The sequence below is a fragment of the Salvelinus sp. IW2-2015 genome, unplaced genomic scaffold (assembly GCF_002910315.2).
Source record: "Salvelinus sp. IW2-2015 unplaced genomic scaffold, ASM291031v2 Un_scaffold5221, whole genome shotgun sequence".
Lineage (NCBI taxonomy): Eukaryota > Metazoa > Chordata > Actinopteri > Salmoniformes > Salmonidae > Salvelinus > Salvelinus sp. IW2-2015.
The window spans coordinates 7,001-20,162 of NW_019946486.1; the positions used below are offsets into that span (position 1 = coordinate 7,001).

Below are 13,162 nucleotides of genomic sequence, written 5' to 3' on the forward strand. Positions count from 1 at the left end.
TGAATTGAATCAATTTTAATTCTGTAGAGCGTGGTAGAGATGCTCGGTCGGTAGAGCGCGCTCGGTCGGTAGAGCGCGGCTCGGTCGTAGAGCGGGCTCTTGCAACACCAGGTGGTGGGTTCAATCCCAGGGACCACCATATGGTAAATGTTGGCACGCATGACTAAGTTGCTTTGGATAAAAGTGTTTGCTGAATGACATACAGTTGAAGTCGTAAGTTTACTTACACCTTAGCCAAATACATTTAAATTCAGTATTTCACCATTCCTGACATTTAATCCTAGTAAAAATGTGTCTTCAATAATCCACATAATTTCCTGCCTCATGATGCCATCTATTTTGTAAGTGCATCAGTCCCTCCTGCAGAAAAGCACCCCCACAACATGATGCTGCCACCCCGTGCTTCACGGTTGGGATGTTCTTTGGCTTGCAAGCCTCCCCCTTTTCCTCTAAACATAATCATGGTCATTATGGCCAACAGTTCTATTTTTGTTTCATCAGACCAGAGGACATTTCTCAAAAAGTACATCTTTTCCCCATGTGCAGTTGCAAACTGTAGTCTGGCTTTTTTATGGCAGTTTGGAGCAGTGCTTCTCCTTGCTGAGCGGCTTTCAGGTTATGTTGATATAGGACTCGTTTTACTGTGGAATAGATACTTTTGTACCTGTTATCTCCAATCTTCACAAATGTCTTGCTGTTCTGGATTGATTAGCACTTTTCACACCAAAGTACGTTCATCTCTAGGAGACAGAACGCGTCTCCTTCCTGACGGTATGATGGCTGTGTGGTCCCATGGTGTTACTTGCGTACTATTGCTTGTACAGATAACGTGGTACCTTCAGGCGTTTGGAAATTGCTCCCAAGGATGAACCAGACTTGTGGAGGTCTACAATTTTTTTCGGAGTCTTGTTGCTTTCTTTTGATTTTCCCATGATGTCAAGCAAAGAGCACTGAGTTTGAAGGTAGCCTTGAAATACATCCACAGGTACACCCCAATGACGTCAATTAGCCTATCAGACGCTTCTAAACCACAACATAATTTTCTGGAATTTTTCAAAGCTGTTTAAAGCACAGTCAACTTAGTGTATGTAAACTTCTGCCCACTGAATTGTGATACAGTGAATTATAAGATAAATAATCTGTCTGTAAACAATTGTTGGAAAAATTACTTGTCATACACAAAGTAGATTCTAACCGACTGCCAAACTATAGCTTGTTAACAAGAAATTTGTGGAGTGTTTGAAAAACGAGTTTTAATGACTCCAACCTAAGTGTATGTAAACTTCCGACTTCAACTGTATATATAAAATGTGTTTACACATTTCTATCTGAATGTTCTGTAACATTAAACCCTCCTGAACAGGCCCCATGGGCTAGAACCTGGCAGCTCTTTGATTGGTGTTGCCATGGTGAAGAGGGTTCTTAATGTCCTAGGAGGACACTGATTGGACGGCCAGGGTTTGGAGTGGGTGTGTTTGTGTGTCTGCAGTCAGGCTAGTGCCTATGTAGCTAAATCACAGTTTTCAGTGTGAGTCTAGTAGAGTGGAATTAGCCTGGTCCCAGATCTACTGATCTATCATAGTAGAGTAGAAATCACGTCCCAGTTCTGTTTGTGCATCATGTCTAACAGTGGCATAATGACACAAACAGACTGCTACCCAGGCTAGGGAAGAAATGACAGACCAAATACATTTCCTAGACAGTGGAACAGGAAATGAAAGAGATGGATGGGCCAAGAGAAAGAGTTAGGAGGGAAGGACTGAAATGATACAACCCTCCCTCTTATCTCTTATTATTCTCTGTAGTCACGACGTCCACCTCTGCTGTCTATTGTAAACTGTTTAGAGGGTCACTGTGATGTCATCATCAGGTCTATTAGTATAACAACTCAACTGGGTTTCTCCTCCCTTTCTCTCCTGTCTGCCTGTCTGCCTGTCTGCCTGTCTGCCTGTCTGCCTGTCTGTCTGTCTGCCTGTCTGTCTGTCTGTCTGTCTACTCTAGGTGGTTGACACGACTGCCCTCCCACAATGTCTTCTGAAGCCACGCCCATCCAGGGGTCAGTATCCCCATGCTCTACGACCCCTCCCCTGACCTCTAGGGCCCCTGGCTCCCCAGTCTCTCCGTTGTCCCCTGGGTCCCTGTGCCCGCCAGCCTCCCGGCACCGAGACCGTTCCCCCTCCCCCATGAGAGGTTACCTCATACCCAGCCCCCTGCCAACCAGACGTACTAGGACCTGCTCCGCGTGAGTACTGCATACACACACACACACACCTAGTTAGTGTTATAATTCAATAGTTATGAAACTGCTTAACTCATTATGCCTAGAGATCCTAGTACATGGTCTGTAACCTTGATCATTATGTCTAGGGTCCTAGCTACAGGTCTGTATCCTGACTCATTATGTCTAGGGTCCTAGCTACATGGTCTGTACCTGACTCATTATGTCTAGGGGTCCTAGTACATGGTCTGTAACCTGACTCATTATGTCTAGGGGTCCTAGCTACATGGTCTGTAACCTGACTCATTATGTCTAGGGGTCCTAGCTACATGGTCTGTAACCTGACTCATTATGTTAGGGGTCCTAGCTACATGGTCTGTAACCTGACTCATTATGTCTAGGGGTCCTAGCTACAGGGTCTGTTACCTGACTTATTATATGTCTAGGGGCCTAGCTACAGGGTCTGTTACCTGACTCATTATGTCTAGGGGTCCTAGCTACAGGTCTGTATCCTGACTCATTATGTCTAGGGTCCTAGCTACATGGTCTGTTAACTGACTTCATTATGTCTAGGGTCCTAGCTACATGTCTGTAACCTGACTCATTATGTCTAGGTCCTAGCTACATGTCTGTAACCTGACTCAATATGTCTAGGGGTCCTAGCTACATGGTCTGTAACCTGACTCATTATGTCTAGGTACCTAGCTACATGGTCTGTACCTGAGTCATAATGTCTAGGGGTTCCTGCTAACATGGTCTGTAACCTGACTTCATTATGTCTAGGGGTCCTAGCTACAGGTCTGTACCTGACTTCATTATGTCTAGGGGTCCTAGCTACGAGGTCTGTATCCTGACTCATTATGTCTTAGGGTCCAGCTACAGTGTCTGTAACCTGACTCATTATGTCTAGGGGTCCAGCTACGATGGTCTGTAACCTGACTCATTATGTCTAGGGGTCCTAGCTACAATGGTCTTGTAACCTTGACTCATTATGTTCTAGGCGTCCTGCTACATGGTCTTAACCTGACGCTTTAGTCTAGGGGTCCTAGCTACATGGTCGTGTAACCTGACTCCATTATGCTAGGAGGTCCTAGCTACATGTCTGTAACCTGACTCATTATGTCTAGGGGTCCTAGCTACGGGTCTGTATCCTGACTCATTATGTCTAGGGGTCCTAGCTACATGGTCTGTAACTGACTCATATGTCTAGGGGTCCTAGCTACATGATCTGTAACCTGATTCATTGATGTCTAGGGTCCTAGCTACAGGGTCTGTACCTGACTCATTATGTATAGGGGTCCTAGCTACGTGGTCTGTAACTGACTCATTATGTCTAGGGGTCCTAGCTACGTGGTCTGTAACCTGACTCTTACTGTCTAGGGTTATGTCTAGGGTCCTAGCTACATGGTCTGTAACCTGCTCATTATGTCTAGGGGTCCTAGCTACATGGTCTGTAACCTGACTCATTATGTCTAGGGTCCTAGCTACATGGTCTGTAACCTGACTCATTATGTCTAGGGGTCCTAGCTAACATGGTCTGTAACCTGACTCATTATGTCTAGGGGTCCTAGCTACATGTCTGTAACCTGACCTCATTATGTCTAGGGGTCCTAGCTACATGGTCTGTAACCTGACTCATTTGTCTAGGGTCCTAGCTACATGGTCGTTAACCTGACTCATTATGTCTAGGGGTCCTAGCACATGGTCTGTAACCTGACTCATTATGTCTAGGGGTCCTAGCTAACATGGTCTATAACTACTACTCATTATGTCTTAGGGTCCTAGCTACAGTGGTCTGTAACCTGACTCATTATGTCTAGGGTCTAGCTACATGTGTCTGTAACCTGACTCATTATGTCTAGGGTCCTAGCTACATGGTCTGTAACCTGACTCTTATGTCTAGGGTCCTAGCTACATGGTCTTAACCTGACTCATTATGTCTAGGGGTCCTAGCTACATGGTCTGTAACTGACTCATTATGTCTAGGGGTCCTAGCTACATGGTCTGTAACCTGACTCATTATGTCTAGGGTCCTAGCTACATGGTCTGTAACCTGACTCATTATGTCTAGGGGTTCTAGCTACATGGTCTGTAACCTGACCTCATTATGTCTTATGGGGTCCTAGCTCATGGTCTGTAACTGACTCATTTATGTCTGGGGTCCTAGCTACATGGTGCTGTAACCTGACTCATTATGTCTAGGGGTCCTAGCTACATGGATCTGTACCTGACTCATTATGTCTGGGCTCCGAGCTAACATCTGTAACCTGACTCATTATGTCTAGGGTCTACTACATGGTCTGTAACCTGACTCATTATGTCTAGGGTCCTAGCTACATGGTCTGTACCTGACTCATTATGTCTAGGGTCCTAGCTACATGGTCTGTACTGACTCATTTGTCTAGGGGTCCTAGCTACATGTCTGTAACCTGACTCATTATGTCTAGGGTCCTAGTACATGTTGTAACCTGACTCATAGTCTAGGGTCTAGCTACAATGGTCTGTAACTGACTCATTATTCTAGGTCCTAGCTACATGGTCGTAACCTGACTCATTATGTCTAGTAGCTACATGGTCTGTAACCTGACTCATTATGTCTAGGGTCCTAGCTACATTCTGAACCTGACTCATATGTCTAGGGGCTAGCTCTGTCTGTAACATGACTCATATGTCTAGGGCCTAGCTACAGTCGTAACCTGACTCATTATGCTAGGGGTCCTAGCTACATGTCTGTAACCTGACTCATATGTCTAGGTCCTAGCTACATGGTCTGTACCTGACTATCATAACACTGTGCGTGCGCCGTATCATAACACTACTCCCATATCATATCATAACACTATATAATATATCATAACACCACTACTCCCATATCATAACACTATATAATGTATATACACTAAAGTGGTACCTCAATTAAAAGTTTGATCTTATGCCTCATCTTCTGTCATTGCACCACACTACCACAAGGGGGAGTTAGAACGCTGATACATCGCTAGTCTAAACTGTGACACAAATTGGGGGATTTTTTCACACCAGGCTCAGCGATTTACACTCTCCTTTGGTAAATGAATGGAGGTTTGAATGTTTTTGTCCGAGAGTCTCTCTCTTCTGGTGCTGGAGTCTGCATCAGGCAGAACAACAGGCGGGTGTCCCGGAGTGGAAGAGACTTAAATACAAGTGCTCAATTACACTGACATGTGGACGATGATTTTAGAAAAATAGACACGGTGGCCTTTTGGTTTCTTCCCTCTAAAAAACATAAACAAACCATTCTAGATAACACACTGTCTTTATTTACCACAGTGTGAGAGTGATAGCCCCTCTATAGAAAGGGAGTTTCTGATACACGGGAGTCCTTCTCTACTGATGAGAAGAAGAAACTGAATGTAAGAAAGTACAGCGAGGATAGGGGGGGAAAAAGATTTGCCCATATTTTCAATACCTGAGCTAGTTCATTTATTTAATTAATGAAATGTACTAGTTTATTTAGGCAATTTAATATTCATCTAGGTTTGGCCTATTTAGTAGGCTATTTACAGCAACATCTATATTTGTCAGCATAAAGCTGAGTGACTCACTCATTTCTTGGCTTTGGATCAAAATGAATAAGTGCCAACATTCTTTCTGATTAACTTGATCAAAACATTTCTTTATTGAAGACTAATCTGCTCATATTGTTTGTGGAGTCGTCGTGGTTACAATGAAGAATGGGAACCAAATATATCAAATCTTATTCATACTGATAAATTAGATGCGTGTTGCAAGCTTGTCATTGTTCCTTTTTGTAAATGTTGCCTGCCTTTTATTGTGTGGGTGTGTGTGTGTGTATGTGTGTGTGTGTGTGTAGGGCGGAGCGTGCAGCGGAGGGTCCGTTGTTCAGCGGCGTATGTAAGTGTTTCTCTCGGACTAAAGGACACGGCTTCATCACACCAGCCGACGGAGGCAGCGACATCTTTGTCCACATCTCAGAGTAAGTTTTGTGGGTCACAGCCTCAACCACCATAATAATACCAGCTCCCACTCACCCAGTGATGAGGACGGTGACGAGGGGGTGCGGTCTGCAGTTCGCTGTGCGTCGTTCCACTTTTCTCGTGGCGTCGTTGGCCCTGAGGTCCTAGAGCCCGTCTTTAGAGAGGAGATTCTCTCTCTCCTTCATATAGACGCTATTCGAGTGGTCCTCGATCAGAAGTACAGAGCGATTGGTACAGCCGGTACTTTTAGTCCCCAAGAGCGATGGAACGTAGCGTCCCGTCCTGAACCTCAAGGTAGCAAGTTCAAATGCTCCCACTCCCCCGCCGCCGGCTACTGCAGTCGGAGACTCCCAGCAGTTGGTTCAAGTCCATGCATCTGACGGATTTATATTATTATGTGCTATACATCCTCCCATCTCCCAATCATCCTTCTCTATGGTGGTGGAGGCGGTGCCAGGGATCAGAGTATTGGCCTATCAGGGTGGTTGGCTGTCGTAGCGGAGTCGAGGGAACAAGTGGAGCTCCACACTGCCACGCTGGTTTCCCATAGTCAGTCTCTGGTTCATAGTCAGTCTCTGGGTTCATAGTGAATCCTGGGTTCATAGTGAAGTCTTGGGTTCATAGTTGAAGCTCTGGGTCATAGTGAATCTGGGTTCATAGTCAGTCTCTGGTTCATAGTGACTATCTGGGTTCATAGTGAATCTCTGGGGTTCATGGTGAATCTCTGGGGTTCATGGTGAATCTCTGGGGTTCATAGTGAGTCTCTGGTGTCATGGTGAATCTCTTGGGTTCATAGTGAATCTCTGGTTCATGGTGAATCTCTGGGGTTCATTGTGAATCTCTGGGGTTCATGGTGAATCTTCTGGGTTCGTAGTGAGTCTCTGGGTTCATGGTGAATCTCTGGTGGTTCAGGTGAATCTCTGGGGTTCATGGTGAATCTCTGGGTTCGTGGTAATAACAAGAAAAGTTGTTTGTCTCCGGCTCAGTGGATTCAGTTTCTGGGTCTTGTTTTGGACTTGGTTCTGGTCGCATTGCAGCTTTGTCTGGCACAGTTTCAGCTGGGGCACTCTTTTAGACTTGTGCCTGCGGTCATTGTGTCTGTGGCCTCTATGGATAGCTGTGGTGACTCTGGGACTTCTGTTAATCTGCTGGCCTTGTACAGCCTGTACCTGCTGGCCTTGATTAAAGCTTGTACCTGCTGGCCTTGTACAGCCCTGTACCTGCTGGCCTTGTACAGCCTGTACCTGCTGGCCTTGTACAGCCTGTACCTGCTGGCCTTGTACAGCCTGTACCTGCTGGCCTGTACAGCTTGTACCTGCTGGCCTTGTACAGCTTGTACCTGCTGGCCTTGACAAGCTTGTACCTGCTGGCCTTGTACAGCTTTGTACCTGCGGCCTGTAACAGCTTGTACCTGTGGCCTTGTACAGCCTGTACCTGCTGGCCTTGTACAGCTTGTACCTGCTGGCCTTGTACAGCTTGTACCTGCTGGCCTTGTACATTCCTGTACTGTGGCCTTGTACAGCCTGTACCTGCTGGCCTTGTACAGCTTGTACCTGCTGGCCTTGTACAGCTTGTACCTGCTGGCCTTGTACAGCTTGTACCTGCTGGCCTTGTACCAGTCGTGTTGGGATAGGTCCACGGGGTTCGTTCTGTTGACATTGAATGCTGCAGTATGGGCTCTCAGCATGGCAGGGATTTCTCCGTTCATCCAATGTTTCTGGTTGGGGTATGTCCGGATTGTTATTTTGTGGGTACATCATCATCAACACATTTCCTAATGAAGTCTGTGACTGACGATGTATATTCCTCAATGTTGATGGATGAGTCTTTAAACATATTCCACTCAGTATTCTCAAAACATTCCTGCAGCATTGAGTCTGCCTCCTCTGTCCAGCTCCTCACTGTTCTCCGTGTTGGTGGCTCCCTCTTGAGTTGCTGCTTGTAGGAGGGGAGTAGGAACAGAGAGCCATGATCTGATTGGATGAAGTGAGGGCGGGAGATGGTTATTTACGAGTCACTGAGTGTACAAAACATTATGGACACCTTCGCCCATTCACCCTTTTTAATTTTTAATTTAACCTTTATTTAACTAGGCAAGTCAGTTAAGAACAAATTCTTATTTACAATGACGGCCTACTGGGGAACAGTGGGTTAACTGCCTTGTTCAGAGGCAGAATGACAGATTTTATTTTCTTATTTTTTTTGTGTGTCTTTTGAATGGCACACATACACAATCCATGTCTCAATTCTCTCAAGGTTTAAAAATCCTTCTTTAACCGGTCTCCTCCACTTCATCTACACTGATTGAAGTGGATTTAACAAGTGACATCAATAGGGGATCATAGCTTTCACCTGGACAGTCTGTCATGGAAAGAACAGGTGTCCATAATGTGTTGTACACTCAGTGTATGTTTGTGGTCTGGCAAGTTGTGTACACGCGTTTCTAGGAGAGTTGTGTACACGTGGTTCTAGGAGAGTTGTGTACACGTGGTTCTAGGAGAGTTGTGTACACGTGGTTCTGGGAGAGTCGTGTACACGTGGTTCTGGGAGAGTCGTGTACACGTGTTTCTGGGAGAGTCGTGTACACGTGGTTCTGGGAGAGTAAATGAATGGAGGTTTGAATGTTTTTGTCGCGAGAGTCTCTCCTCTGTGCTGGATCCTGCATCAGGCAGAAACAACAGGCGGGTGTCCGGAGTGGAAAGAGAACTTAAATACAATGGCTCAATTACACTTGACATGTGGACTGATGATTTTAGAAAAATAGACACGGTGGCCTTTTGGTTTCTCTCCTCAAAAACATAAACAAACCATTCTAGATAACACACTGTCTTTATTTACACCAGTGTGAGAGTGATAGCCCCTCTATAGAAAGGGAGTTTCTTGATACACGGGAGCCTTCTCTACTGATGAGAAGAAGAAACTGAATGTAAGAAAGTACAGCGAGGATAGGAGGGGAAAAAGATTTGCCCATATTTTCAATACCTGAGCTAGTTCATTTATTTAATTAATGAAATGTACTAGTTTTATTTAGGCAATTAATATTCATCTAGGTTTGGCCTATTTAGTAGGCTATTTAACAGCAACATCTATATTTGTCAGCATAAAGCTGAGTGACTCACTCATTTCTGGCTTTGGATCAAAATGAATAAGTGCCAACATTCTTTCTGATTAACTTGATCAAAACATTTCTTTATTGAGACTAATCTGCTCATATTGTTTGTGGAGTCGTCGTGGTTACAATGAAGAATGGGAACCAAATATATCAAATCTTATTCATACTGGATAATTAGATGCGTGTTGCAAGCTTGTCATTGTTCCTTTTTGTAAATGTTGCCTGCCTTTTATTGTGTGTGTGTGTGTGTGTATGTGTGTGTGTGTGGTGTAGGGCGGAGCGTGCCAGCGGAGGGTCCGTTGTTTCAGCGGCGTATGTAAGTGTTTCTCTCGGACTAAAGGACACGGCTTCATCACACCAGCCGACGGAGGCAGCGACATCTTTGTCCACATCTCAGAGTAAGTTTGTGGGTCACAGCCTCAACACACATAATAATACCAGCTCCCACTCACCCAGTGATGAGGACGGTGACGAGGGGGTGCGGTCTGCAGTTCGCTGTGCGTCGTTCCACTTTTCTCGTGGCGTCGTTGGTCCCTGAGGTCCTAGAGCCCGTCTTTAGAGAGGAGATTCTCTCTCTCCTTCATATAGACGCTATTCGAGTGGTCCTCGTATCAGAAGTACAGAGCGATTGGTACAGCCGGTACTTTTAGTCCCCAAGAGCGATGGAACGTAGCGTCCCGTCCTGAACCTCAAGGTAGCAAGTTCAAAATGCTCCCACTCCCCCGCCGCCGGCTACTGCAGTCGGAGACTCCCAGCAGTTGGTTCAAGTCCATGCATCTGACGGATTTATATTATTATGTGCTATACATCCTCCCCATCTCCCAATCATCCTTCTCTATGGTGGTGGAGGCGGTGCCAGGGATCAGAGTATTGGCCTATCAGGGTGGTGTGGCTGGTCGTAGCGGAGTCGAGGGAACAAGTGGAGCTCCACACTGCCACGCTGTTTCCCATAGTCAGTCTCTGGGTTCATAGTCAGTCTCTGGGTTCATAGTGAATCTCTGGGTTCATAGTGAAGCTCTGGGTTCATAGTGAAGCTCTGGGTTCATAGTGAATCTCTGGGTTCATAGTCAGTCTCTGGGTTCATAGTGACTATCTGGGTTCATAGTGAATCTCTAGTGTTCATGGTGAATCTCTGGGGTTCATGGTGAATCTCTGGGCGTTCATAGTGAGTCTCTGGGTTCATGGTGAATCTCTGGGCATAGTGAATCTCTGGGTTCATGGTGAATCTCTGGGGTTCATGGTGAATCTCTGGGGTTCATGGTGAATCTCTGGGGTCGTAGTGAGTCTCTGGGTTCTGCGTGATCTCTGGGGTTCATGGGTGAATCTCTGGGTTCATGGTGAATCTCTGGGGTTCGTGGTGAATAACAAGAAAAGTTGTTTGTCTCCGGCTCAGTGGATTCAGTTTCTGGGTCTTGTTTGACTGGTTCTGGTCGCAATTGCAGCTTTGTCTGGCACAGTTTCAGCTGGGGCACTCTTTTAGACTGTGCCTGCGGTCATTGTGTGCTGATGGCCTCTTGATATAGCTGGGTGACTCTGGGACTTCTGTTAATCTGCTGGCCTTGTACAGCCTTGTACCTGCTGGCCTTGTAAGCCTGCTACCTGCTGGCCTTGTACAGCCTGTACTGCTGGCCTTGTACAGCGACCTGCTGGCCTTGTACACCTGTACCTGCTGGCCTTGTACAGCCTGTACTGCTGGCTTGTACAGCCTGTACCTGCGGCCTTGTAAGTCTGTACCTGCTGGCCTTGTACAGCCTGTACCTGCGGGCCTTGTACAGCTTGTACCTGCTGGCCTTGGTACAGCTTGTACTGCTGGCCTGTACAGCTGTACCTGCTGGCCTTGTACAGCCTGTACCTGGCTGGCCTTGTACAGCTTGTACCTGCTGGCCTTGTACACGCCTGTAACCTGCTGGCCTTGTACAGCCTGTACCTGCTGGGCTTGTACAGCTTGTACGCTAGGCCTTGTCAGCTTTACCTGCTGGCCTTGTACAGCTTGTACCTGCTGGCCTTGTACAGCTTGTACCTGCTGGCCTTGTACAAGCTTGTACCTGCTGGCCTTACCAGTCGTGTTGGATAGGTCCACGGGTTCGTTCTGTTGACATTGAATGCTGCAGTATGGGCTTCAGCAGGCAGGGATTTCTCCGTTCATCCAATGTTTCTGGTTGGGTATTGTCCGGATTGTTATTTTGTGGGTACATCATCATCAACACAGATTTCTAATGAAGTCTGTGACTGACGATGTATATTCCTCAATGTTGATGGATGAGTCTTTAAACATATTCCACTCAGTATTCTCAAAACATTCCTGCAGCATTGAGTCTGCCTCCTCTGTCCAGCTCCTCACTGTTCTCCGTGTTGGTGGCTCCCTCTTGAGTTGCTGCTTGTAGGAGGGAGTAGGAACAGAGAGCCATGATCTGATTGGATGAAGTGAGGGCGGGAGATGGTTATTTACGAGTCACTGAGTGTACAAAACATTATGGACACCTTCGCCCATTCACCCTTTTTAATTTTTAATTTAACCTTTATTTAACTAGGCAAGTCAGTTAAGAACAAATTCTTATTTACAATGACGGCCTACTGGGGACAGTGGTTAACTGCCTTGTTCAGAGGCAGAATGACAGATTTTATTTTCTTATTTTTTTTGTGTGTCTTTTGAATGGCACACATACACAATCCATGTCTCAATTCTCTCAAGGTTTAAAAATCCTTCTTTAACGTCTCCTCCACTTCATCTACACTGATTGAAGTGGATTTAAACAAGTGACATCAATAGGGATCATAGCTTTCACCTGGACAGTCTGTCATGGAAAGAACAGGTGCCATAATGTGTTGTACACTCAGTGTATGTTTGTCTGGCAAGTTGTGTACACGCTTTCTAGGAGAGTTGTACACGTGGTTCTAGGAGAGTTGTGTACACGTGGTTTCTAGGAGAGTTGTGTACACGTGGTTCTGAGGTCGTGTACACGTGTTCTGGGAGAGTCGTGTACACGTGTTCTGGGGAGGAGTCGTGTACACGTGGTTCTGGGAGAGTCGTGTACACGTCGGTTCTGGAGAGTCGTGTACACGTGGTTCTGGGAGAGTCGTGTACACGTGGTTCGGGAGAGTCGTGTACACGTGGTTCTGGGAGAGTCGTGTACACGTGGTTCTGGAGAGTCGTGTACACGTGGTTCTGGAGATCGTGTACATGGTTCTGAGAGTCGTGTACACGTGGTTCTAGGAGAGAAGACAGATGGAAAAGAACACACTGATAAAGAATAGCATGTATTCTCATCTCTCTCTCATCCCTCCTCCCTCTACAGTATCGAAGGGGAATACGTGCCAATGGAAGGAGATGAGGTGAGCTACAAGGTGTGCTCCATCCCTCCCAAGTACCGAGAAGATCCAGGCGGTGGATGTCACCATCACCCACCTCAACCCAGGATCGAAGCACGAGACCTGGGTGGGGCGCTGCTCAGCTCCTCCTGAGTCCCGGAGGTTTCTGGAGGGGAGAAATGTCAACAGGGAAAGGGTCCCCTCTTCTAGTTTTTCTGAAGGGACATATGGGGTTAATGCTTGTTGTGGGAGGAAATGGAAAGGTTGGTATTTGAATGGGGAAGACATGTATCATTAGACGGGAAGGTTAATCAAATAAAGCTGCATCACTTTAACAAGACATGGTTCTGTAGTTTTATTCATTGGTTTGAACTAATATCACTGAGATCTCCTGTTCAATTGGATTCAATGCCACAGTGCCTGTCGACCGATGCACATTTCAAGCATCTGCAGCGTTGTGGAGTTAATGCACATCTCCACGAACATGGTAAACGTTGCCTTTTAAAAGCCGCATCGTCGACAACGCCTGATCAGATTGAATCTCGGCCT

The 13,162-nt window shown here is 46.2% G+C and overlaps 1 protein-coding gene across 1 annotated transcript; it reads left to right on the top strand.

Moving 5' to 3' along the window:
- The first annotated feature begins 1,981 nt into the window (after positions 1 to 1,981).
- LOC112078072 (calcium-regulated heat stable protein 1-like) lies at positions 1,982 to 12,953 on the top strand. The gene is given in 4 exon segments (XM_024144420.1): positions 1,982 to 2,242; positions 6,069 to 6,191; positions 12,601 to 12,673; positions 12,675 to 12,953. Coding segments are annotated over 4 exon segments (648 nt in total). The 5' UTR covers positions 1,982 to 2,027; the 3' UTR covers positions 12,912 to 12,953.
- The last annotated feature ends 209 nt before the right edge of the window (positions 12,954 to 13,162 follow it).